Here is a 25,475-nt window from a genome sequence, read left to right as displayed (position 1 = left end):
CATACATCATCCTGCCTTAAGCATCAATGTAGCTTTACTGCAATTCTACTATTCCATTAAGTAATAAAACACTTATTAACACTTTATTGAAATACAAACTAATGTATACAAAACACATGGACATTTTTTTAATACTTTTTACAGTTATTTCCTGTGAACACTGAAAGGGCAGTCAGTCGCTGTCTGCGTCGTCACTGATGATCCCGCGCAGGTTGGCCCACTCTGACATTCTCTTGCGTCCTCTGTGTGCGTCCTTCTCCTGATCGCTGCCAGAGCTGGAGTTCAGAGCGTGCTGATATGCAGAGGAGGGGGGGTCGTCTTTTTCCTGCCATGCTGCTGCTGCTCTGCGCCTAGGTCGACCTAACAGAGGTATCACAGATGATATGAAATATTCACATCATACACACATTATCATCATCATGCATTACATCAGATCATCATCAAGTCTTCTCCACAACATACGGTGCAGAATAAAAGCTTCTGTATCATTTAATTTGGATTTTAGGCTCCTTTAAACAATCCAGAAAAATAAAAAGAGATAAATATTTACCTTGTGTGGTGATGATGTTGCTGACATCCAGCTCAGCCAGTTCCTGAGCTTCCTCCCTGTTCATCCTGACTTTTTTACATTTCTCAATGGATGGCTGCCCTGCATGAAGACAGAACCAACTTAAACCTCTGGTCTACAGAAGTGTAGGTAAAAGTCCCAGCATGTATGGTTTATGAAGAGCTGAATATATTTCTGCTGACCATGGACGCCAAGATCTTCAAGTTCCTTCTTCAGAACGGCCACTTTGGAGCGAATGGAGCGGCAGCCTTCGAGGAGCTTCTTGTAATTCTTCCTCACGCCACACAGAGAAATGTAACGTTTGAGCCGGACAACCGCCTTTTCACCATCCTGCAGACAAAAAGAAGGACAGGCAAAAGAAGATGCAGCCTATATTCTACACCTTTCCCCACAACATAAAGAGCCCAGCTCACCTTTTTATCGTGGCTGCTCTCATCTTTTTTCTCGACTTTCTTCTTTTTCTTGTTCTTTTCGTTTTCTTTCTCACTGTTCTCATCATCCTCCAAAGAAGGGAGAGACGATGAGTCAGAGTCCTCATCTTTCTTTTCCACAGCGACCTTTTCTTCTGTTCAACACAGTCGGACACGTGAGGCTACATAAACAACCCTGAGACTGAATGGCTGCGTTTTAAAGGGTGTAAACTCACCTTTTTCGCTGCCATCAGACTTGTTATTGATTTTCCCATGATCTTCATCACTTTCATCCTCCTCATCACTCACTGGGGTCTTCTTCTCTTCTTTCTTGGTGGTGTTTTCTTTCTCATCCTCCTCTTCCTTTGCACTCCCACCACTCTCATCATCACTTTCCTTCCCTTTTCCTCCTGAGTCCTTCGTGTCCTCCTCTGAAGAATCGTCGCTGCTTTTGCTGCTGCTGCTGGTTTCCTGGTCACGCTTTCCACGTTTCTTTTGCTCTGGCTTTTGCACCTCTTTCTCTGCATTGTCGTCAGATCCAGATTTCATGTCTTCATCATCATCTTCACTTTTCTCACTTCCAGTTCTGTTGTTCTCTTTATCCTTTATTTCTGTCACAACAAAGTAGAAAAGGTCTTATTCTTTACATGGAAGAAAGAAAGAAATAAAATATGGACACCTCAAGGCTTCAAACAGCAGCTCTGACACACCTGACGATGTGCTCGAAGGATTGGGTCGCAACTTCTTTGCAGTTGATTCCTCCTCTTTCTCACTTGTCACCTCGTCACTCTCCTCCTCTCTCTTCCTTTTATTCTGGGGCTTCGTGGTCTCCACATCACTTCCGTTTATGTCCTCATCCTGGTAGGAACAGCATGAAGATGACCTCTTCACCCGGAATGTCTAAAGCAATAGGACAATTCCACATACCTGCATTTTCATAAGTTCCTCTTGAACCACCTGCTTTAAGAAATTTCTGGCATCTGCACTTAAAGAGTCACATCCCACATGAGCCAGATAACGCTTTCTTAAAATGCCCAAAGTCAGTGTGCTGCAACAAAACAGAGCAGATAAGAGCATAAGAGTGTGAAACTGAACAAGCAGAAGCTGTTCAAGCATTCTCACGCAATGCATCCTGGTACATGTAGGCAAAGCCGTGCGAGCTAACTCAGAAACACGTCAAAAAACTCAGCTTATCTTTGTGAATGTAGCATCACACGACACGGACAACCCCAAACACAATGATTTTCAGCATCTTTTATTTATTGAACAGCAAATTAAAGATAAAATTAACTGAGCTTAGCGAGTTAGAGTATTTAAATAACGACAGCTAGCATCTATGAGTGCAGAGCGTGTAGCGTAAAGTTAGCAAAAGTTAACTCTCAATAAACAACCAAAAGTCTGTGATTGTCATTTACGATTAAATTAATCTTTAATCCTTTTCTCCGTACCTGAGATCTGGCTGTCCACCGAGCTGACGGCACACGAACCGGCGGATACCCGCAGCCTCTCTGTCCGACACCATCCTCTCCACACTCTCCACTTTCTAGTTTGGCGGCGCCAGGCACGTAGTGGGAAGTGACGTCAGACGCACACCACGCCCCGAAATATATTTTTAATAATTATATTTCCGTTAAAAATATTATTAATAATATTAGTAGCCTTTTATTATTATTACCAATGTTGTGTTTGTATTAAAATTAATAATAAAATTAAACAGAAATTTTATTTCACTTTTGTTTGTATTATTTATTTTTGTTATTTTGAACAGTTTATGTGATTAGAAGTCAAAACATGTATTATTAAACACACAAACAATATTTAAAAAAACAGATACTTCTCATACAATCCCTGAAATGTATTTAAATAAAATTTATGATGCAGAAAAACCTGAGACAATATCATTCAATGACAATTATCACCGTGTAGATGGAAATATATATTTGTTGCATAGGGACTGTAGGTTAATATTTTTTATTTTTTTCCATAATCAGCACACAACTACATGTTATGTGTTAAATACAGAACTCCTCCTATAGAACAGGTGTGTACAGTATATCTTAGTAAAAACAGACCAAGAGGCGATGTCAGGCTGTAAGCAGTACTTTAATCAGAACATTTCCATGACCTCTACTGGACGGCAGGTACATTAGTGCATATTTCAAAGTATTCCAAGGTTATTTTATGAGGGGCTCCAGACACGTATTGCTGTCATTCCATTTTTTTTCAGTATTCAAAGTGATTAAGTGTACACAAGTCACAGGTGAATATTAGAAGGAAAACACTTTATCCTATCCATAAAGGAAATAAAAAATAAAAACCCAAAACAACCCAGCATAAGCTGCCTTTATCATCCCTGTCAGGCCAAAATCATTTAAAGCAAAATGTTGAGGTTTGGGTTAAGAAGCAGAAAATTGAAAGATCATGGCTCAGAATCAAAGAAATGGTCACGGTTCATCTTTAAACTGAAATGTTATGTTGCAGAAAGGACCTCGAGCACTAGTTAACACAAAGATTGCATTCAATACAAAAAGTTAAATACCAAACAATAAATTAGGTTCATAAATTAATTAATAAAAAACATCTTGAAGCAACAGCTGCAATAATTTATCTCGACAATCTCATTCATAGACAACCTCACTAAATATGGCTACTCTTCCAGTGTACACACATCCAGGCTCAACTTCACCGTCCTCCGTTCTTCACAACACAGAGGAGGCGGCCAGTGCATCATTATTATTATCATCATCATCATCATCACCCACATCAGCAGTGGGTCATCTGCTCGTTGGGTTTTGAGGCCCGTCACTAACATGTGAAAAGTGATATTTATGCCAGTTTCCAGGTAACTTCACATATTTCCTATAGAAGAATGTGCTCAATTTTCTTTTTGTAAACAGAAGCATTTTTGTCCTCACACACTCAGTCCCGACAACATCATCATCACTTTCACTTTCACCAAGCTATTGCTGTGATCTCTCATTCTGCTACCATACAACAACAAAAGTGAACACACACACACAATCTCTCCCATGCCTTTCACATCCTCCTCAGTCCTTATACACAGTTTGCTGACCATGCCCTCTTTCATCGTGCATTATATGCCTCCTCACGTGTATCCGACGCACCCGTCTGTCGCCCCCCACCGCACCATCTTCCTCTGATTGGCCAGCTCCCAGTGATGAACCCGAGCCTCTTGAATCTAAAAGGTGTAAGCCTCCCGATCCTCTGCTGTTCTCGTAGATCAGAATGTTGAGGGTTTCTTCAAATATTCGAGCCTCGGGAAACTCAACCTGAAAACACATATTAGGAAGTGAGAGGACCATTTGGAGATTTAAAACTGCAAACAAAGTGCAGTTTTACAGTTTAAACATACTTTGGTCTGCTTCTTCTCTGTAGCGTAGACGATGGAAGTGCAGCACACTTCTGCGATCTTGCGGCCTTCACCGTAGAAAGACCAACAGCAGATCTCGTCCCCGAGCACGTCTTTGACAAAAAGCACTCGGCCGTTAAATCGCAGCACAAGTTTGTCAAACAGCTCGATGTTCTTCAGCAGGTTATCATCAGAGTTGCTGGACAAAACAAAGAATAAGTCATTGTTCTTTTAAAGCACCTTAGAAAGTGTTAAAAGTAAACACAAGACACAAAAGACGGTTTTTACCTGGTGTAGGAGTACTTGTTGTTTCCTCTGTTGTTTTGCAATTTTACAACCGGCTGTAATGACAAGAAACAAAAATAAATGTGTGTAATTCTTCAGAAACTGTTTTAATATTATTATTATGACTTTCTCTCAGCTAACATAACACACACCTTTCTGCAGGTAGCAATCATCCTCTGTTCTTCTTTGGCTGAGGTGATCATGGGGATGTAACAGACACTTTGAAAGACGTCCTTTCGTTTCTGATAAAGAGAAAGAAAATGCTGCATGTTTGTTTTTTTACATCCTGAATGGAGATTTTGCTTGAAATCAATTATAAAGAATATACACTTATACATACTCTTTTTTTTGTACATAAATGTAAAATATGTACCTGCATGGCACTGAGACAGTGCTGGATGAGCCCCTGGACCTGATAGAACTGGGCCTCCTTCAGGACCTCATCCAGCTCTCTGTGGTCCTCTGGCAGTGGCACTGAACCATCACGCAGGAAGTTCAAAACCAGACCAAAATGACGGCCACACCGATCCAACACCACCCACCCTAGATGAGCAGGAAAAACGATTCTGTCATTCTCCTTAAGATATAATTTATTATTTACATCCTCCATGTTTTTCACGGGGTTTACTGTGTGGTCACTGACTACAACTGAGTCGTAACTAAAAAAACAGACCTATAAAACCGTTTTAATCATCCAATGCTGAGGATAGACTGTGTAACATTTCATGCAGACACGCCTTTAACACACAACCACATGTGTAATAACAGACAGTAAACTAAAGATAATCTTGTGACTCCAGCTGCTAAACCTGTCTGAGAGACTACCTGCCATGTTTGATTTAACACTTGTTATTTAGAATTTATATAAAATGTAAAAACGTAGCAGCTAACAAAAGAAAACTAAACATGTAACATTAGTGTTATCTGATATCCACTCACCTTCTGAGTCTATGGTAACATCTGTTCCACCATTGCATATGCTTCGTAACAGACTGTCCTCCTTGCTTAACGTCTGGACAGTCGTATAGTGCAGTGAGCCGCCCACGTTTAACTTGACGTACTTGCTCCCCAGCAGACCCAGGTGTCTGGCCTCCTCTGTGCTGTGGCAGGCAGGCTGAGACAGGGCAGACTGGGCAGCATGACCGCCGACTGAAGCCTCAGCAGACATGGGGCTGAAGAGTCACTTTCTGACTACAAGGTTTAAAGACAGAGATAAATGATTATTAGCATATGCAAAAATGAACCATAAAATTTCCACACAATGACACCAGCTGTTTCCATTTAAGAGAGATATTCAAGAGGTATCTAAACTTCTTTCTTATTGAGGAATGACTTAAAGTTAAATATAGTATATTTCTGCATTCATACAGTAATTTAGCTCCATGATCTGTGCAGTTAAACGGCCAAAATGTTTAACTGCACAGATTATGTGGCCATCACAGACACTCCCACATTAAATGCATAGAAAATCCAAAACAAGACAACATAACTGACCAAAACATTGATTCAGTCATGCTCGGTCAGCCATTCAAAACTGCCCCCTGCTATCACTGCAGTTACGTTCAAATCAATGATCATACCAAGCACCACAGATGCTAACATATAAGGCTATTAAGATCTAGCATTATTAGGCTAAACTGTACTTACCACTCTGAACATCCAAGGGAGCTGCAAGAGTGAACCTAGCTAAGCTAAGAGAAGTAAAGGTGTGGTCGCTAATCATAAACAGCTGGCCAGCTATAAGCTACAACTAAGAAGAACAAAAACATACATTTACAGAGCAGCTAACGACTGACACCTCATTTTAATCGCAGCCAGGCTAGCTAAATCAAAGTGGCTAACAACAGCTTTTAAGCTACCATTTGCTCCGAGTCATTTCTTCTTCTTCGTGGAAGACAAAGTGAAGTGACTGCACGTACCTATATACAAAATATAACTTTACTCAGAAAAAAACACAAATCTATTGTTTGACGGACACAATGACTGTTACTGATGCTAATACGAGAAGCTAAATAGGTCAGTCGGAAGCGAAACTAGAACAACAGCTTCCGGCTTTCTTCTTCTTCTTCTGTCAGAGTATTGTGTGCTATGCTGCCACCGTGTGGCCTCACCCTGCAGTGCACAGGACTCTGGTCTGCAACATCATGACACATGCAGATTTTCTGTTATTTTATGTATTGACAAATTTAGATTATATATCTTCTATATTAAAAAATATATCTATATTATGGGTGGAAAAAAAACAACAACTGCAAACTTTACACCATTCAACAGAGACTTTATTTCCAGCTCAGCAAAGAATTTACTGCCTTCAAAAGTGTGTATTCATATATGAAGCAAAGAAATGCTACTGATGATAAGAGAAGAATTAAGTCTACAAAGCAACAGTCTCCAGGATCCCTCATTTGGCGCAGTGAACGCGACTACATTCACTGTTCAAACAATCATTTGTAAATAAATACATAATGCATCACAGCAAGCAGCCAGATTGGTAAGTTTCAGTATCAACATAGTGCATACAACATCAAATCTGATAACAATGACAGCTGTCAGTAACTATAATGACAATGGATAGGGTTCAGCATAAGCAATATAATTTACAATCAGTACATGCTTTAAGCATCGATGACATTCATGTCCTCACCTTTTCTGTTACAGTATGTCACGTGATCTCGCATTATGATGATGATGCACCCCAGGAACAGCAAAGAATAAAATAAACATTGGCTTTTTGTAAACACTATTTCAACAACAGATGAAACACGTCAGGACATTAAAGTATTTAACATCATATTTTGGCACTGAATTTTCATTATATGTATATAATGAAAATATATCACCTCCCACCACCATGTATAAGTGTATATACTGTATATGTGAGGCTCATACATATATATATATATATAAGTCTATCAACCTCAGTCAATATTAAGTCAGATATTTACATTCAATTTGTGTGCAAAAAGAAAAAAAAAGATTTTAAAACTTCTTTTTTGAATAAAATGAAAGATTTTCTTCCCCTTTAATAAATAAATAAAAATAAAAAACATTCAGTGTGTATTTTATGTACGTTTTGATTGTTACAAATAAAGTATTGCCGAGTTCTCCTATGTTTTGGCCTCTTAAGGATTTAATCGTTTCCATCCTCTCTTCATCTTCTTCTTCTTCTCCTCTTTAGTTATTTACCCATCATAAGGCACCAGTCCTAATGAACGCTGGACCTACACATCTGTGCAACAAATTCAAAATAAAGCACTTCCACAGCTGATACACCAGATGTTAAGAGTACCCTGATGGTCAAACTGAATCATAATTAAAAAAAAAATGGAAAGATTAAAAAAAGGGGAAATGAGGCCGTCCCAAAGATCTGAATCATTCTCACCACCAGCACATTTCTGCCTTTAAATGGAGACTTCGTACTCCCGCGTGTCCTGTGGACAAAATAAGAAAAAAAGTTAAAAAAACAAAACAAAAAAACAAAGTCAAACATTTCTAAATGATGAATATTTCATACGTACCCCTGCTTCATAAAGAGGGTTGTTGAAGTCAGACTCGACCGTGATGGGACTGTAGGAGTGTGTGTGAGACAGAGACTTCCAGAAAAGAGGCTTCCATTCTAATCTGCAGATGCTGCGAGCGACAAAATAAAAGCACATGAATGAATGAATTCTGCAGAGCTGGATGAGCACGCACACACATCTGGCCTCTGCAGAGCGCTTACTTTGTATAGTACATGTAGATTCCTCCAATCAGCAGGATGACCAGGATGATGGGCAGAATGATGGCCAGAGCAATGTTCTCACTCAGGATCTGATGGGACGGCTCGAACGACTGAGACACTGTGGGACAATCAAAATGTCATTATTAATTATTCTTCATATTAGGAAAGATAATTTGCAATAGCTTTGTCAATTTGTGATTGATAAGTTTGTGTCCAAAGGTAGAAGGAGGGGGAACAGACTCCCAATGACCGAGCTGTCGGCTCAATGTGGGCCTGATGAGAAGATCCAGAGACAATCTGAGGAGGATCCTGGGAGATTTCTGCCGTAGTCTGTAAACATGGATCAGACTTGGGTCCACCACTTCCAACCAGAGAAAGTCCCAGGACACAGACTTTTGCAGAGGAACGCTGCACCAGCTGGGTGTATGAATGCAGTGCTCCTTCTTCACTGTAGGTCACAAACTTATCAATCACCCCTTCTACATAAAAATGAAAGAAAAGGAATCACCTTCTAGTTTGTGATCATCCAACAGCTCATAGGCCACTGCATGGGGAGAAGATAACAGAGATAACATCAATGACTTAAGCCTCGGCTGAAAGGCTCCACACTAGCGTGCACTGAAACAAAGCAGACCGTTACCTTTGCAAAATGGCGGCGGGCTGTTCCACTGGGATGGATGTCCAGGCACGCAGGTGATAATGACCTCGCCAATGAGTTCATAGCCTTCATAACAGAAGAAACGCAGAGTTTCTCCGGCCTGGTAGCTGTGCTTGTACAAAGTCTGGTAGCCGTTGTCGGGGACTCCCGGGTTCGGGCACGGGTCGTATTTCACTGAAACAAGAGGGCAGGTGAGGGTACATGTGAGGGCGCAGACAGCATCATCACAACCAGCTGGGCGCAGACAGGAGACTTACAGACACACTTTGGGCTGCGGTCGCTCCACTTAGGGGTGCCGGTGTCGCGTCCATGGCAGGAGATCTGGCTGGGCCCCTCCAGCTGATAACCCTGATTACAGGAGAAACGCACCACTGTGCCCACAGCAAAGCCGGCTTCTGGACGCACTGAGCGCGCTCCATTCACCACCTCTCCTGGATCAGGACACTGCTGGACTGCAGGGTGGGAGGAGACAACGTTAAAGATGTCACTTACATTACTTACAAACAGAGCTTTCTAATTGTCTCTGAATGCCTCGTGTGTATTTTTGGGCTTAAAGGTTCAGCATTTGACAAGAACTAGGAAGCCATGTTTGATTCACGTGACCAGCTGACCAGGTCCTAGTCAAGTGTCTCACCTTTAACACAGGTTGGAGGACTGCTGCTCCAGGACAGGTCCCACTGGCAGGTGATGATGTCAGAGCCGCTGATGTCGTACCCCGGCTGGCACTGATAGGTCTGCACGCTGCCTCTGACGGGGGAGGAGTGGGAGGAGCTCATCCAGCCGAACTCAATTTCTGGGAGAGTCGGGCAGGTGTCATTCGGCTCAACCTCTGCAGACAGACAGAGACAGTCAGAGACAGTCAGAGAAAGATGTTCATTATATTTACATTTAACATACAAAGTTCTGCACTCACCGTGGTAGTGGATGTGGAATCCCTGACTTAGAAGGAAGCTGGAATCATCTGGATCGCTCTGGAACTGAATGGTGACCTCTGACCCCCCGGACACCACCTGGAAGCGCTCCCTGGAGCCCAGGTACTGCCCGATCACATGGGACATGAGATCACGGCCGTCGAACACCGTCAGCACGTCAGTGTGGCGGATATTTAAACTTAAAGGAAGAAGACGGAAAAGAGATTTAGTCCAACCACAGCACTGAAAATTACACAGAACTACACAACCTGTCACCACATTTGCATATTGTCCGGACACACCCGGTCACATCTGTACTACTCACATCTGGACGTCCAGTTCAATGCGTTTCTCCTCATTACCGTGGATCTGCCACACACAGTCCAGCCCCTTGGAGTAGCTCTGGGGCCAATCAGGAGACAGGATGGTACCCGAGGGCTCGGTCAGCTCGCCTCCACACAGAGCTAACACAGCAAAAGGGAGGAGATTCAGGGGAAATGAGGACCTTGTGTCTAAATTCACATCTCTCTGCTGAATAAGAAAGTAAATAAAGTTTTCTGACATGATGGCTGGACTGTTCAGAAAAACAACAAGGTAGAGAAGAGATAACACTTAATATGACCAGAATAAGAGGCTGAACGTGAAGGCAGTGAGATTACGCCATGCCCTGCAGCAGAGCATACGCTTCTCCGAGCGCCTATCTGTCACTTGAACGCTGTGTGGAAACTGCAGCACCTGTGTTTTCAGCCGGTCCCTGACCCGCTGCCAGTCTCAGATCTGTCACAGTCTCTCAGCTTTCACAGCACGCAGCGCCAGCTGATCAGCAGATGACACATTCGACCGGGCTGCAACATCGCGAAGCTTCAGGCAGCACGGTTCAGTTCCAGCGACTCTCACTTACCTCATGCGCTGTGCAAATAACAGATTGAGCCTCTGTTCAACGTGGGAACGAAGCTCGGGTCTGAGTCTCACCTTTGCACACGGGCTCGCTGTCATTCCAGTGGGGGTTGCTGGGATCGATGCACTCGATGGTGCCCGAGCTCTGCTCCATGACGAAGCCCGGGGAGCAGGTGAAGGTGACAGTGGTGCCCAGCTGGTATGTGATGTCGCTGCTGCTGAAATTCCCATGAGGCATGTAGGGCTCCCAGCAGTGCTCATCATCAAAGGCTGAAAGCAGGGACAGAGAAATTAGACGCCCTGACCCAGGTTATCAGACTGGAAACTAGTTATTATCTTCTTCACATGCAGACTCAAAGGGTCTGTTCAGAACCCTGTGGTTCCCCCGTTACAATCAGGTTCAGGAGCTCTGTTGTGCTGACTGTGGTCTCTCACCCTCGTATCGCAGCGCCAGCAGCAGAGGGATGGAGGACGAATCAGCTGTGAGCTCCAGGTACAGCGTGGAGCCTTCGCTCAGCAAGCCGCGCTCCGGGACGTCATCCATGTCTGAGTCAAAGAGCAGCGGAGAGAGGGAACTGTTGCCACTGCGCACGACCAACCTGAGAGAGACAAAGGCCGTGAGACCAAAACAGACGAAGAAGATGCTAGAAAAGGAATTCAATCTTTGTCTTATGATTGTCTAACAAAATGCTGCATTCAATGGCAGCTAAAAATTGAATTTTTAATTTTTTTTTCTCAGAAATCTGAGAATTTAGACCAAAAATCAGAAATCTGAGGAAAAGAAAATGAATTTTCTTGATCCTCTTTTGTGGTAACTTTGGTAAAATTCCCCTAAAACCTGAAATGCTATTTTTTCCACAGAAACGTACTTATCGTCGTCCTCATCCAGTGCGATCCTCTCAAAGTGCAGGTGCAGTCTGTGGCCCTCTTTGGCTTCTATCAACCAATGGCAGCTCAGATTGTTTCCATTACTGTGGTTGCTGACGGATGGAGGAGGTGGGGACAGAATGCGTCCGACCGTGGCGTTACGAATCCACCCTCCACAGGATACAGCTGAGAAAAATAAAACACGTTATTTCACAGAAATCCTGCTCCTGTTATCAAAGACTAACACTGAGCTCACGGACCGACGCAGTGCGGCTCCGGGGTGCTCCAGTGTGGTCGGGTCGCGTTGACACATGTCGCCACCTCGTGGCCCCGAACCTGGAAGCCAGGGTCGCAGTGGAAGTGAGCCTGACCTCCAGGGTGGATGTCTGTGACTGTCACGCCGCCACCCTCAGGAGACAGGGGGAACGGGCAGGACAGCAGGAAGGCTGCGGACGAAGGAGGAGGGAGCTCAGCATCACAACATCCTGCTGTTTCTATGAGCTCTGATACTGTTGTTATTCATCTATTTGTTATCACTGTAAACTCTTTAAAGGGACAGTTCACAACCTTACCTTGGTAGTGGAGGCTGAAGGTACCATGGTTGGCCTGCCGGAGACTGCGATAGTGAATGTACACCTGATTGGTGGTGCTGCGAATCACTTGGCCCTCCTTCATCAGCGTCTCATTGGCTAAGAGCTCTGGTTTTGAACCTCCGTACCCCATGATGGTCAGAGACTCATCCTTGGAGAGGTTGGCCTTCCTCACCTAGAGGAGAAGGAAAAGACTTTGCTCGGACTGACTCACGGGAAAGGTTAGAATGTTTCTGAGACGCCGCGCATTACCTGGATCTCCACGCCGTAACCTGCGTACACGGTGATGCTGTAGGTGCACTCCAAAGGGGAAACAGGTGATGATGCAGGATCCGGTGACTCTACGACATCCTCAATGGCTGACAGAGAGGCGTTGCACTGCACTGTAATGATTAGGAGATGAGAAGTCAGACGTATTAGTATTAGTATTGATACAGAGCGGAGCGAGCATGACTTTGGTGGTATGAGATCATTGATCGGTTTAATTCTGACCATATGAAAATGACACAGAGAGAAGCAGATGAAGCACGACGCTGGTGCATCGCAGCAACATTTTTTTTGGATGAGGACTGGAGGATGAAGATGAGACAGAAGGGACCAAGATGCCTCCTACATGCTTTGCTTGAAAGACTTTCAGTGTTTAGTCACTGTACAAGATTTTACAGTCCTGCACTGATTAAAATTTTAATTAAGATTTTGGTATTTAGCCATTAAAAAATAGCAAATAAACTGGGTGCAAAGGATACATTTTGTACATAAAATTCATGCATGAGTCAGTTTATGCTGACATGCTTGATGGTTAAAGCTAGTTTCTGTTCATTGGTTATTGTTTTTATGTGGCCACTCTGACCTTTGACCTCTGACCATCAAGTTCCAATAAGTTGATCCTTGAGTTGTGAGTGCTTGAAGAAATCCTATCAAAGTGTCTCTGAACAAAAACAGTCAGGATGTTTTTGAACTAAATAATAAGAGTGGAATTTGAAACACAAAATGGCGAATTTCCCAAAAGGTCGAACTACACACACACACACACACATACACAGAGACACACACCTTGTGAGTCATTTGTTTTGTGTGACATTTCTCTCCTCACATCTGGTGTAAATCAGCTGATCTATCCCTGTACAGCTCTCTTACACCTTCACTGAGAGCGTTGCTGGGGTCTCTGACACACACACACACACACACACACACACACTCACGTGATGCTGCCTGTGCTAACTTGCTGGTCATGACACACTGATTTGTTAGAGCCACTGTGATGTTATTTTAGGCAACTGAAAGTCAAACCGTATATTTATAATTATGTAGGAGACTTATTGTTTATTTTTTTAACCAACAGGGGGCAGCAGTCCTGTGCTATTCAGTCCTGTTCTGCAGTAAATTGAAAAGTTGAGTCTCCAGTTCAGTGGTTGCATCCTCTGAAGGACGCGTTCTGTGGACGTGTGTGTCCTTCACTTTGAAGGTCACACTATTGGTTGTAAAAAAAAAAGTGGAACAGTCTGGTCTGTGTTTATGGTGCTGCTGTTGCCTAGCAACCTGCAGTTGCCGCTATCATCTAAAAATCGGACTCTTCCACTGTTAACTGTTTGTATTTCTACGCCGCCACCTGATGCGTCCTTTACTACGAGGGAAAAGAGGGACACATTTGAGCCTTCAAAGTGGGACACTTGCTGCACGTCTGTGACACAAATGCATCTATCGACAGATGCGGCCTCCAAATTAGGACACAAGTTGTGTCTATCCATTGACATGGTCGTTTTTAGTTATTTCATTTTGCTAATGCTAATTATAGCTGCTATCTAAAAGCAGCTAAAAAACACAAATATGACAACAATCCACTCACAGGACATTCACACCATCTGAGTCATGTCCACATTGTTAGCACAGCTTCTGAAGGCTCATCTGTGTGTTAGCACACACTGACGCATGACGAGATACTTCTGATTATGCAGCTGACATCTGATCCTTTAACGTGTCCATTGTCACGTTAAAGGATCAGACCACACGCAGCACAGGCGGCAAATTGACAAATCGACCCACAAGTCAGATGTTAGGCAGATATGGAATTTATTCAATGTTAATAAAACATTTTTATTGTATTAAAACATCAGGGTTCTGTACACAAAGTGCTAAAAAATGTCACATTTTAAAGATTAGGAACCAGCCTCTTCATCTTCATCTTCAAAGAATTAAAGAAACCTGAAATGTGGAAAATAAACATGAAAATATGACACAACCTGAAAGTGTTTTCATCACAAGCATTCATTCTTTATTCTATTTTTGATCATTTTCTTCTTACAGTGTGTGTTTCTATCTGTCCTGGCTGCTGTAACACTGTGAATTTCTCCTTTTGGTGGACTAATAAAGGATAATCTTATCTTATCTTAAGTAAAAAAAAGTTATTTATCATTATTTTCATGTAAACAGCTGCATTTAATCATGTATGTTGGCTCCATAGCTGACCTAAACATATATAAATATATTATTTTTTTAAGAAAAGGTTGTTTCTTACCTCTTTGTGTCTCTGTGTTCTTCAGAGTGAGGCGGAGGATGAAATTGCTGAGGTTCAGACGCCATCAAAGCAGCACATGTTATAGGTTTACACACTGTGTGTGTGTGATTGTGTGTGTTGTACCTGGCATGTGCATGGTGGTAATAGTGGTGGTGGTAATCAGAGTGGTGGTCGTCTCCTCTTCAATGGGCAGCGGGGCAGCGGTGTTCCTGGATCCCGTGTGACCGGCTGCAGAAGAGGAGCCGAACGCCGTGGTGAGGAGTCCAGGTGATATGGCTGTAGCCGTGGACTGGGTCTGGCCGATCCCTGGCACCGCCTGCGTCGGGTTGGTGGTCGTACCTGCACAGCAGAGACACTCGGATTAGTGTGTGAGGTCCAGTCATAGGGCACACAGACACAAGGCATGATGGGTACCTGCAGAGGCCTGTCCAAGGTACTCCTTACTTTGCAGGGCGGCGTGGATCAGGTCACCCAGTGGGTATGACTCTGGGGTGGACGTGGGTGGACTATCAGGCTCAGGAGTCATAAAGCTCATACCTGAAACAGACAGGTGTGTTGTTATATGCAAAAAAAAAAACCTCAACACACACACACACATACACATCTTCACTGTACCTGAAACCAGGTGGATAGCGCTGACAGACAGCAGCACAGCAAGCCCTGAGAACCCCATGGCTCTGGATGAGAGTGAATGACCTGAGAAGGTTGAATGGAGCACTGATTAGCAAACAGAGGCACTGTGAGGCTCCCTGCTGCACAGAGACGCTCCATGATGGCAGCAGAGCTGCTGGATTCTCTGCAAATTCTCAGCATATGTTTACATCACACAGATCACACAGGCCACACGGACTCGGTTCGGGGGATGAGAGGAGCAGCTCGGTCTGATTTTAATGACACAAAGGCGCACAGAGCCGTAGAATAAAGGTTATAGGTTAAAAAACAACATCGGACATCTCTTTAGAATATCAGGCTGCATCTTCTCCCCCAAAATCTGCAACATGCTGAATCTGCGCTATTCCAGAATTCTGCCTTCACCGCAGGTGAGCATGATTCAACCTGTTCAGGCTGAGCCAGAAGCGTGTCCGCAGATATTCGAGGCGTTTCCACGTTAAAAGGGGAAAAACACACCAGGCTGCCTGGCTGTGTGATAAAATGAAGAGGCTCTACGAAGCGGCATCACTCGCACCTACCCCGGCCCTCTTTGTGCTAAGGACGGTTTTTTTTTTTTTCAGTCATCACCGCTGTGAGACAGACAACCGTGTCTGCGCCGCAGAAAGCCGCCCGCCGCTTACCTTCCAGGCTGCGTCCTGCGATCTTGGCGGGTCTCCTGTTGCTGTAGGCCGAGAACACGGCGGGGTTTGTGCTGGTGAGATGCCCCTAGCTGGTTACCGTGTGCTTGACGCATTCGGCTATGATGTGAGGGCATTTGTGTTGTTGGAGGTGCAGGTGCGCTCTAGCGGCGGGATGCTGTAACTGCAGCGGCAGCAGCAGCAGCGGCAGCTCTCCACATTCTGTGTGTGCGCCTCGGAGGAGCTGACCACCGTCTCGGTGCTGCTGAGGCGCGTCCGACAAAAAGCAGCACGGCGCACAAAGGTAATCTGACACAGAGAGAGAGAGGTGCCTGCTTGCTCGTTTAAAGGCCTGCATGTGGAATGCGCCAGGATGTGCATGGCGAACATTTTGTGCCAGAATGGGCGGATGTTTTGCGCCAACATGGAACCTGTGGACAGTAAAAAAGGCGCCGGCTGAGCTGTGGGGGGCTGGTAGAGCAGAGATGAGGCGGTGAGGCCACAGCTCCACGATTTATGATGTGCTGCATGAAGCCTGTGGTGTTTCCAACAGGAAGCACAATCCCAGAGTCCCAACCCAATCACAAACACACCCGCATGCACAAACACAAGGTGCATGTTGTTTGTTTTTTTTCTTGTTGCATGAGCAACACAACGACAACAATCAACAACACACACTCACAATCGACCTTTATCCTTTTAAAAATTAGTAACATAAATCCAAGTATATATGTGACCTAAATGCAGCAGCCAAACTTCCCACTCATGCATATTTATTTTAATAATAATTCATATTAAAGTAGTCCCCAAAAATGTCAATATAGCAGGTCAAAATATGAATTCATATTATTATTATAAATATTATTAATACCAGCAACTGTAGGTAAATAATTAGAAACAGCGTGCTGCAAAACTTTGTGTCAAAATAAGAATTATACATTAAAGTTTTGGTCCTCGTGGGGACATTAAGCCCTCAGGATCCACTGTGATGGATGAGGGTCTGCGGTGGCGTGCAACCTGTTCTGTATCTTTAATGAATATCTTCCAACTGCATGCTGGGATACAGGCCTATGTCTCCTGACCTGGAAGGAGGATTAAAGTAAAAGAAAAGGAACTAATGAGATGTCTGCTTAGAACCAGGCCATCCCATCACTGTGATCTGTGAGACGCTGACAGACCTGAAGAAACAGGGAGAAAGACATGTTGATTACATGCAATAAAAATGACATTAAAAATTTCAAATCAAACTTTTGGTTCTTTAGGTTTACAGAAATGCAGCACGTATTAAAATCATAAATCAAAGTGTACTGAAAATATACTGAAAAACATATGAATGACTATAATCTCTTAATCTAGATTAGAATAGGATAGAAATACTTTATTCATTCCAAGCTGGGAAATTGTCAAATAACAAATAATCTGTCTCTATTTCAGTGCCTCGCTCGCCCTAAATTTTAAGGACTAAGGGATGCATTGGACGATGAACACACTGCCCTTGCCTCCGTATATGGAGCTGGGCGTCCAATCCCTGAGCGGCCTCCTCTGGACTGTTCTGCTCCTCTTTCTGTGGCACTGTTACCGGATGGGCTCCGATCTGCCCATCCCAGGCCACACGCATGGGAAGCTCAAGTCAAGCTCCAGGCGCTCTATGAAGTCCTGCGTGGGAACAAAGTGCAACGCCCGTTCCAAGCTGTCCAGAAGTGATCCGATTACTCCCTTTATTTCCATGGAAACAGAGGAGGAAGAGGAGGAGGACGAGGAGCAGGGACGGGGCTACCTTACCCCAGTGCTGAGTCATGCCTTGTTCCCTGCCCAGGCATCTGCAGAGGCCAAGAAGCTGTACATGGCGCTGCAGGAGTACGCCAAGCGCTACAGCTGGGTGGGAATGGGTCGCATTCACAAGGGCCTCCGTGAGCAGGTACCGCACCATTTAATGTCAGGCAGAAGAGGAAGGAAGCATTATCAGGAGAGTCACTAAAAACACCATGAGAAAATGTGACTCAACAAGATGAAGGAATGAGAGGAGCCAAGGAGGAGAGATAAGATGAAGGGTCAAATTACAAAGATGATAAGGGTTGACAGAATGAGATGAGACGAGAAGAAAAGAGATGAAGGATGAGATGATATGGGGGCACAGCATAAAGAATGAGAGGGGTTGAAAGAAAAGGGTGAGATGAGAAGGGAAGAAATAAAGAGGAAGGAAGGAGAAAACTCACAGGAAAAGGGTGAGATGAGAGAAAGTTTAAGAGATGAGATGAGAGAAAGTTCTTCATAGAAGAACCCTGCGATTAAAACTCCTGGTTTTCCTGTGGTGAAAGATAAGAGGAGATGAGAGAGAGCCCTGTGAGGTTTGAGAGCTGTGTTGATGAAGAGAAGAAGATGGATGAAACAGACTTACAGAAGCATGCCTGGTCATTAGAATGAAGTCTGTGGTCTTGTTTCTGAACCGCAGTCATAAACCTTGTTAATCTTTGGTTTGTTTGTGCTCTGGTTCAGGTCAGACTGAACGATCACTCTGCAATACAGAAGCCTCATCTCTTTTTCCTGCCAGACGTCCCAAGTGTTCCTTTCTTCCCTCGTGATGCTCATCGTCATGACATCGAGGTCTTGGAGGCCAACTATCTGGCGATCTTGGCTGAATTCCAGGCGGTGTACCAGCGAGGCATCGATTCAAAACTAGGCTGGACCAGTGTTGGACCAAAGGTACTGTAACTTTTCTTCTTGTTCGGAGACCACATTGTGTCTGATCTGACCTCAGATGTCTCTTTCAGGGCCAGGCTGTGTTTCCTTTGTACAGTGCAGGTGTCTGTGTGGCCGGAAACTGTCGCTCCTGTCCCTCCTCCTACCGGACGCTTCTCTCTCTGAGGACGTTCATTAACAGCAACTCATTGGGTTCAGCTGGATTTTGGCTGCTGTGGCCTGGAGCGACACTGGGGAGCTCATACGGACCCACAAACACACGGCTACGCTGTCACCTTGGTATGTAAAAGAGCTACAAGGAAACCCTCAAGGTTACTTAGATAACAGTCCGGTTCCAGAAGTACTGGTACTGGTAACTCTGTGCACCAACACACTCTTTAATTTAAGGGTTTTGACAAAAGTGTGGCATCAACCATTCAGGAATGATAGACATGCACAGTTTATTGGCTCATATATAATGGAACAAATGGCTGACAGATGTGGCCTGTTGACCAAACATCTGCATTTGGTAGGTGTTCACTGGTACTTACAACAGTAGGGTCTAAAGAGGCCATCATTAAACTGGAGAATAAAAAAACAGACCAATCAGGGAGACAACAGAAACACTGGGAGTGTCCGATACAACAGTCTGGAACAGCAGAAGACCTGGAAGACCACAGAGGACAGCTGAAGAGGACGACAGCAGACACGTGGTCACACTCAAGACCAGGAAGGACATATTAGACCAGAAGACAGTTCTGGACTGATGAAGATGATCTTAAACCAGAATGATGTCAGAGACAAGTCTGAAAAAACAGAAGAGCAGCAAGTCTTCAGTCAGACATGGAGACAGTCTTATGGACATGGACATGGACTGCTGATAGAAGTAGCAGGATGGGTTCTGGACTGTATAGATCTATAATGTCTGCTCAGAGTCAGACAAACGCTGCTGGTCACCTGATGTCAGCACAGAGCTGCTGCTGCAGTAAAGACATGCAAAGCATCTCAAAGGAGGACAGTCCAGCAAGTGGTCTTGTCCAAGTATTAAAGACAGTTCTTATGTTCGGAATGTTCTATTAAAAAGGACGTCTGTGTGAAAATATGTGTTGATGCCACATTTCTGTTAAAGTATTTGGACATCACGTCTTGACTGTTTCGTTTTAGAGTCAGTGTGGTGGTGTACAGAGGCCACAAAAACCTCCTCCCTGCTCCAACATTTACGACTCTGACTATTAGAGATGCATTAGCAAAAGGAGATATTGTGTGACAGCACAACTGCACCAGGAAGAAGAATAAACCCATTGCATAATGCGATACTTATTGGGTCAGGCAGAGGCTCTTCCCTTTTGTCCATTTTTGTTCTGCGATCCGTCTGCTTGGTTAATCCTCTCAGTTTTAAATGTAGATGGGGCCAGGAGTCCATGACCTTCTTAGTGAAGTAAACATTATAATTTTGTAAGCAAAGTTTTAAAAAAAGAAAAAAACCCTGAACACCAGATTTTTGGCAGGTCTGCAGACTCCGCCTCTGTGCGAGCTGGTGGTGGGAGGGGAGCCTCAGTGCTGGTCTGAGGGCCACTGCCTGCTGGTAGACGACTCCTTCCTCCACACCGTCTCCCATAACGGTCAGTTTGACAGCTAGTTAACTATATGTGCACAAATTTATGTCTGTTGTGTTATGAATGAAACAGTTTAGCTGCATATTAGCATGGTGACAATCCTGGATAGCAACGTTACAGCTAGTTGGCTAACCTAACCCAACACCTTGCCTCACAATTGGCATCGTACCTGACATCGGTTTACACATTAGCTTTACACCCTTACATCAATTTTTGCTTGTAAACTGCAAGCTATCATATCCATGTTCAGATGTCTGTTACTGATAAACTTAGCAAGCGACCTAATGTCTGCCAATTAGCCGTACCTTAGCTTGGTTATGTTGTACTCTGACCGATTTTATATATTTCATCCCAAACTAATAAATCTGAACCCTTTGTCACATGTTTTTTAAAGGACCTCCGGATTCTGGTCCCAGAGTCATTCTGAGCGTCGACCTCTGGCACCCCAACGTGGCAGCAGCAGAACGTCAAGCCCTGGACTTCATCTTCAGCCCTGACCTCTGAATCTTCCTCCCGAGTCCCGCCCCTTCCTTCCAGTCAGGCGAATCACTGTGTAAATCAGCCGTATGAGGCGTTCAAGTGCTGTTGGATTTATGGTTACGGCAAACATAACATCACGTGAAAGCACAACGAGCAGATATGAAAGGTGTAAATATTAGCATCTTGATGTTGTATGCTATGCTAATGAATGCATGTGAAACGCAGCTTGTCATGATCACTTTGATGCATGTGCTGACGAGGAACAAAAAACAAGTTAAAGCTTTAAAAACTGTGAAAAAACGTTTGTTTACAAAAATGAATGCCAAACTTAAACCAACTTAATGCACACTGTGGGTCTTCATGTGTATGCCTTTATGTTTCTATCCAGAAATCTATTTTGTTTCTTTACAAGTGTCCGTATTGTGATGGTTTTCTTGAATTAAAACAAACAAATACACAAACAAACAATTCACTTGGTGTAAAGATCTTTTTTTTTCAAATAGGAGATGGAAGACCTGTGAAATAACGTTCTAAAGAATGCAGCTGAATCATTTAGAGAAAGTTTGTAAGATCAGAAATGAATTTATTTTTCGAATGAGTTCAACATGATCGTTTAAAAAAAGAATGAGTTAACGTGTCTTTTTTTGTACTTTTAAAACAACACGCTGAGAGCGGGTTCTGGTTCATTAATCTCATGTCGCTCTTTTTTGCGTTACTTTTTCCGGTTGATGAGAATTAGTGTGCTGATTTTGTCTTATCTGCCATCTGTTCATCCCATGATGAGGATTACTGAGACGACTGAACTAATCCACCGCACAGAGACACAGATTATTCCTGAGTTTGTCTATGTGTAGTTGTATATATATATATATATATATATATATATATATATATGTATATATATATGATGCAAAATTTCTTCAGCATCTTTAAGCAACTCCAGACCTTCAGCAGCACGAGGCCTTTACTGACTAGATCCTGTGCTATTATTTTTCACCTCATTGATTGATTAGGCTGTATTCCTGGCTGTCATTACACTGATTCTAACACAGGGTTAAAAATACACCACATTCATTAGAAGGACTAAAATAGTCACCAACTTCTGTGCTGTTTTATTTAGTTATGCAACAGTATTAACACTAAATGAACAAAGTGGTCCAAATTAAATCTGCTTTTACTACCACTGGCAGCCTGCCATGCACAATGATACCAGGCGTACTCATTTAATCTGGATTAATCTGTCTCTAGATGAAACATATTCATAGCTCAGGTTTAGTTAATCTGTATTTAGGGAGGTTCACGGCCTTCAGATTGATTTAGAGATATTTTTCATTTCTAGTAATTAATTAGTAGTAGGTTCCTGGATGTGTGTGTGTGTGTGTGTTAAAAGGTAGAGCTAGAATAGATAGATAAATAGATGGACAGGCTGACCCATCATGCAGACTTTAAAAGCTTAATTTTTATTTTTAGAACCTCATTATTTAGAACTAACTTTCTCAGTAAGACAGACTATCTCTGCATCTGCTGCTCTACATATAAATGTGTGTGTGTGTGGGTGGGTGTGTGTAACTTGCTTTACTTGTTGCTTCTGCCAAACAAAGCAGAAAAAAGTGAAGAAAAGAATCCAAATATTTGAGTACTTTGCGTATTTATTTATTAAAATTTGAAATTTGAAATTTGAAGTCAAAGCTCACACACTGATTTTTTTTAAACTCCAGATAAACTTATTTTAAATGTAAAATATATAAAACAACCAATTTTATTCACATGTGCAGCTTTAGAGTCCAACAGAGGACATGAGTGTGTTTTTGTTAATCCTACTTCAACCCACAGAACTCATTACAAAATTCTATACAGGAAAAACAACCAAAAAGTAAAATAATATTACAAAAAAAAACCTTACACACACACATGGGTATCTATAGATGGGGATCATAGTTAATCAGTTAATCTAGAGATGTGTGTGAGTTCTAACTGTGACGTGCTCACTGGGATCTGATTGATTGAATTATTGACTGAACACATGGCCGTGGCTTTTCAGAGCTGACAGTCAAACTCTGACAGTCGTGCATGAAGCAGATTACATAACAAGAAAATAAAGTACAAATGATGCACAAATATCGAATGTTAACTGTAACAAAAGCCATCCTGTCCGCTCAGTCAGACCTCATTTCTGTTCTGACATCATTTTCACAAACTCTGTGGAGAGAATCAACGACACATTGATTAGTTAAGTGTTCATTAAACACGTCATTCTCTGTGTGTGTGTCTCACCCTCAAAGTCAACTGTTCCGTCTCCATTGTTGTCAACTTCTCGTACCACCGCATCTATTTCTTTCTTGCTGGTTTGTTCACCTAATAACTTTAACATGGCCAGCCTCAGCTCCTCAGATGTGATGGAGCCGTCGCCATCTATGTCGAACTGCACAGACAAAAGGCAGATGTTATTTACACACAGAAATGCTACGTGCACCTGGGGTGGATGGAAGAGCTGAGGTGTCTGTAGCTGACAATGATATCTACATCTAGGTATTATTAGTGATGATCAATGCTGAGTGATGCTCTCTGCAGTGAAGCTGGAATAGTCTATAGGAGTAGTCACACCCCACAGAATCAAATAGGTTGGAATCTATGATACTGTTACCCCAGTAACAGCCATGCCAGGTGTGGAGTCTCACCCAGAATAAATCAAAAGTGTCTTTAGGACACTTTTCATGGCAGAAACTGTCATTTTAACTCATCTTCCAGATTTCAGTGAGTTCATGTAGTTTCCACTGTGGGGTGCCAAAGACCACGAAGAGAGAGCAGGTGTGTGAGCTCACCTCTTTGAAAGCATCTTTGAGCTCCTTCAACCCGATCATACCAGCAGTCTCATTCAGAAGCTTGGGGGTCATTAGAGCCACAAAGTCTTCGAAGTCCACCCTCCCCCCCACTGTGGGTTAAACAAGAAGATATACGTATTTTATCAGGTATCCTAAATGTGCCCAGATTCATACGGACAATTCTTTAAAGACATAAATATGTAAATGGCAGACTCTGCTGACTCGCAGCTCTTTAGGCAAATTTGTTGAAACTTTGAAAACCACACTGAACACAGGTGTTAGAGAGAATGAAGCTCAGACTCACAGTTCATGTTGATGTTTTGGCTCAGTTCTATCAGCTCCATCTCGGTTGGCATGTAGCCCATGGTCCTCATCAGGTTCCCCAAGTCTTTACAGGTTATGAAACCATCCTTATCTTTATCGAACTCCACAAACGCCTCACGTAACTCTGGAAAGCACATTCACACACACTGAGAAACTGTCAACAGGAAGCAGACAACTTTAAAAAAATAACCACACGATTAAAGCATTAAAACACAACTTTACCGTCTATCTCATCGCGTGTGAGCGTTCGTGTCTGCAAAACAATGAGGGAGGTGCAGCGGTGTAAGGTAAACATCTTAAAAGTTAAAACAATGTCATGCTGTTTTATTACAGTAAATTATTGTCAGCTATAAAATCACATGCATAGTATAAGAAAAAAAAATCAAATACACCCTGAACTTAACTTAAAAAGGAAAATTATCATTATCATCACAATATTACACACTCAAATGTTCATGTTTAAAGATTTATCTATTTTGTTTTATCAATATATCAGTTATTACAACAAAGAGGTTAGTGTGTGTGTCCCATTTATGCAAATTTAAATGCATATTCAGTTTCTGCAAAAAATCACTTCATGTAAAATAAAACAGTAATGTTATATAAAAATAAAGAGAAATAAACATAAAAATGTTTATTTACGAGTCAGAAAACCTGTAAAATGTAAATATTAGAGATGGATATTAAAGGACTCACTCTCTTTGTTCCTCCTCTCAGGAAGATGCAGGCATTTTTAAAACTCATGATGATTAAAAAAAATAATAAAAATAAAACGTCTTGGTTACAGTCAGGACCTCTGTATCATTTGCCGTCAGCGTGAGCATGTGTGGGTGCATAAACTGTGATCTGTGGTGATCTGCCGCCGACGAGGGATGAGGTCTGGTATGGATTATCTCAGCTGCAGCTTTGGTCAGGAGGCGAAACAGACAAGCTTAATTCTGCATGTACACAGTTTCACATCGTTGATTTTAATAATAGATTTTAATACCTATACTAACAGTTGGAGAAATAGGAGCCTTGTTTTTACAGCAGGAAGCTTTGACAATGAAATAACATGAGCCACGGTGCATTTAAAGAATTTGTCACTTTCAACAAGAGGAAGAAGAAAAAAATAAATGACTGCTATATTATATTTTTATGATGAGTATATACATCCCCGTGAGCCTGTTATATAACCATATAAAATAAATAATAAAGCTTGGATAAAAAATTAAAGGGTTTGTGCAGCATGAGAAGATGCTCTGAAACACACACACACGACCGTCGCACATCTAACTGAGCTGTTGTTTAAATCATATGAAGCACTGCACACTTCATCTATGAATAAAACAAATGAGCAATGTGTCCACATTATTATATACAGTAAAAAGTACATTACAAGAATCAGATGGATGACATTTAATAGCAGTTTATGTAACAGCCCTGATCCTGTTCATATAGACCACATACAGGCGGATTAAGTGCAGGTCGCAT

General features: G+C 42.7%; 5 protein-coding genes across 6 annotated transcripts; 1 reads left to right on the top strand and 4 right to left on the bottom strand.

Annotated features, from left to right (window-relative positions):
• Positions 1-61: 61 nt before the first annotated feature.
• On the bottom strand, positions 62-2,529 carry hirip3 (HIRA interacting protein 3). Of its 2 annotated transcripts, none has more exons than XM_028411858.1 (8): positions 2,427-2,529; positions 1,906-2,026; positions 1,689-1,836; positions 1,215-1,595; positions 982-1,133; positions 751-898; positions 551-649; positions 62-360 (listed from the first exon to the last, which is right to left on the bottom strand). In XM_028411858.1, the coding sequence occupies exons 1-8, from the start codon at positions 2,498-2,500 to the stop codon at positions 173-175; spliced, it is 1,311 nt and encodes a 436-aa protein (XP_028267659.1). In that variant the 5' UTR covers positions 2,501-2,529; the 3' UTR covers positions 62-172. The 2 variants fall into 2 exon arrangements, with proteins under 2 accessions (XP_028267659.1, XP_028267660.1); XM_028411859.1 differs by having other exon boundaries at positions 1,215-1,589.
• Positions 2,530-3,004: 475 nt separating this feature from the next.
• kctd13 (potassium channel tetramerization domain containing 13) lies at positions 3,005-6,665 on the bottom strand. The gene is made up of 7 exons (XM_028411881.1): positions 6,281-6,665; positions 5,573-5,824; positions 5,007-5,176; positions 4,786-4,875; positions 4,637-4,689; positions 4,352-4,547; positions 3,005-4,268 (listed from the first exon to the last, which is right to left on the bottom strand). Exons 2-7 carry the CDS (start codon positions 5,799-5,801, stop codon positions 4,026-4,028), a joined length of 981 nt encoding a protein of 326 aa, XP_028267682.1. The 5' UTR covers positions 5,802-5,824; positions 6,281-6,665; the 3' UTR covers positions 3,005-4,025.
• Positions 6,666-6,967: 302 nt separating this feature from the next.
• sez6l2 (seizure related 6 homolog (mouse)-like 2) lies at positions 6,968-16,231 on the bottom strand. The gene is made up of 19 exons (XM_028411821.1): positions 16,085-16,231; positions 15,408-15,488; positions 15,207-15,329; positions 14,916-15,131; positions 12,530-12,660; positions 12,260-12,452; positions 11,948-12,133; positions 11,690-11,873; positions 11,256-11,419; positions 10,896-11,090; positions 10,249-10,387; positions 9,926-10,122; positions 9,647-9,841; positions 9,270-9,464; positions 8,995-9,186; positions 8,863-8,898; positions 8,355-8,472; positions 8,152-8,263; positions 6,968-8,064 (listed from the first exon to the last, which is right to left on the bottom strand). Exons 2-19 carry the CDS (start codon positions 15,463-15,465, stop codon positions 8,035-8,037), a joined length of 2,664 nt encoding a protein of 887 aa, XP_028267622.1. The 5' UTR covers positions 15,466-15,488; positions 16,085-16,231; the 3' UTR covers positions 6,968-8,034.
• On the top strand, positions 16,190-21,053 carry asphd1 (aspartate beta-hydroxylase domain containing 1). Its single transcript, XM_028411877.1, has 6 exons — positions 16,190-16,385; positions 17,516-17,999; positions 18,578-18,784; positions 18,853-19,060; positions 20,269-20,382; positions 20,771-21,053. Exons 2-6 carry the CDS (start codon positions 17,550-17,552, stop codon positions 20,878-20,880), a joined length of 1,089 nt encoding a protein of 362 aa, XP_028267678.1. The 5' UTR covers positions 16,190-16,385; positions 17,516-17,549; the 3' UTR covers positions 20,881-21,053.
• Positions 21,054-23,006: 1,953 nt separating this feature from the next.
• cabp5b (calcium binding protein 5b) lies at positions 23,007-24,746 on the bottom strand. The gene is made up of 6 exons (XM_028411916.1): positions 24,699-24,746; positions 24,225-24,255; positions 23,983-24,126; positions 23,679-23,788; positions 23,131-23,278; positions 23,007-23,055 (listed from the first exon to the last, which is right to left on the bottom strand). Exons 1-6 carry the CDS (start codon positions 24,744-24,746, stop codon positions 23,024-23,026), a joined length of 513 nt encoding a protein of 170 aa, XP_028267717.1. The 3' UTR covers positions 23,007-23,023.
• Between the last annotated feature and the right edge of the window lie 729 nt (positions 24,747-25,475).

This window comes from Parambassis ranga, chromosome 8 (genome assembly GCF_900634625.1).
Source record: "Parambassis ranga chromosome 8, fParRan2.1, whole genome shotgun sequence".
Taxonomy (NCBI): Eukaryota; Metazoa; Chordata; class Actinopteri; family Ambassidae; genus Parambassis; species Parambassis ranga.
Note: the sequence above shows the minus strand (reverse complement) of the source record. Positions and strands in the feature narration are given on the sequence as shown.

What these genes read in the sequence shown, in the direction of transcription:
- hirip3 (XM_028411858.1), bottom strand. Translation starts at nt 2,500, where the DNA reads ATGGTGTCGGACAGAGAGGCTGCGGGTATCCGCCGGTTCGTGTGCCGT. An exon ending in AGGAACTTATGAAAATGCAG is followed by an intron (nt 1,837 to 1,905) that starts GTATGTGGAATT and finishes TGTTCCTACCAG; the next exon opens with GATGAGGACATAAACGGAAG. An exon ending in TGAAGATCTTGGCGTCCATG is followed by an intron (nt 650 to 750) that starts GTCAGCAGAAAT and finishes GTCTTCATGCAG; the next exon opens with GGCAGCCATCCATTGAGAAA.
- kctd13 (XM_028411881.1), bottom strand. Translation starts at nt 5,801, where the DNA reads ATGTCTGCTGAGGCTTCAGTCGGCGGTCATGCTGCCCAGTCTGCCCTG. An exon ending in TGATTGCTACCTGCAGAAAG is followed by an intron (nt 4,690 to 4,785) that starts GTGTGTGTTATG and finishes TTGTCATTACAG; the next exon opens with CCGGTTGTAAAATTGCAAAA. An exon ending in CAGAGAAGAAGCAGACCAAA is followed by an intron (nt 4,269 to 4,351) that starts GTATGTTTAAAC and finishes ATGTGTTTTCAG; the next exon opens with GTTGAGTTTCCCGAGGCTCG.
- asphd1 (XM_028411877.1), top strand. Translation starts at nt 17,550, where the DNA reads ATGCATTGGACGATGAACACACTGCCCTTGCCTCCGTATATGGAGCTG. An exon ending in ACAAGGGCCTCCGTGAGCAG is followed by an intron (nt 18,000 to 18,577) that starts GTACCGCACCAT and finishes GCTCTGGTTCAG; the next exon opens with GTCAGACTGAACGATCACTC. An exon ending in GGACCAGTGTTGGACCAAAG is followed by an intron (nt 18,785 to 18,852) that starts GTACTGTAACTT and finishes TGTCTCTTTCAG; the next exon opens with GGCCAGGCTGTGTTTCCTTT.
- cabp5b (XM_028411916.1), bottom strand. Translation starts at nt 24,746, where the DNA reads ATGAGTTTTAAAAATGCCTGCATCTTCCTGAGAGGAGGAACAAAGAGA. An exon ending in CCAAAACATCAACATGAACT is followed by an intron (nt 23,789 to 23,982) that starts GTGAGTCTGAGC and finishes TTTAACCCACAG; the next exon opens with TGGGGGGGAGGGTGGACTTC. An exon ending in CGGAACAGTTGACTTTGAGG is followed by an intron (nt 23,056 to 23,130) that starts GTGAGACACACA and finishes TTCTCTCCACAG; the next exon opens with AGTTTGTGAAAATGATGTCA.
- sez6l2 (XM_028411821.1), bottom strand. Translation starts at nt 15,465, where the DNA reads ATGGGGTTCTCAGGGCTTGCTGTGCTGCTGTCTGTCAGCGCTATCCAC. An exon ending in CCGCAGCCCAAAGTGTGTCT is followed by an intron (nt 9,187 to 9,269) that starts GTAAGTCTCCTG and finishes CTCTTGTTTCAG; the next exon opens with TGAAATACGACCCGTGCCCG. An exon ending in GGATGATCACAAACTAGAAG is followed by an intron (nt 8,473 to 8,862) that starts GTGATTCCTTTT and finishes ATTGTCCCACAG; the next exon opens with TGTCTCAGTCGTTCGAGCCG.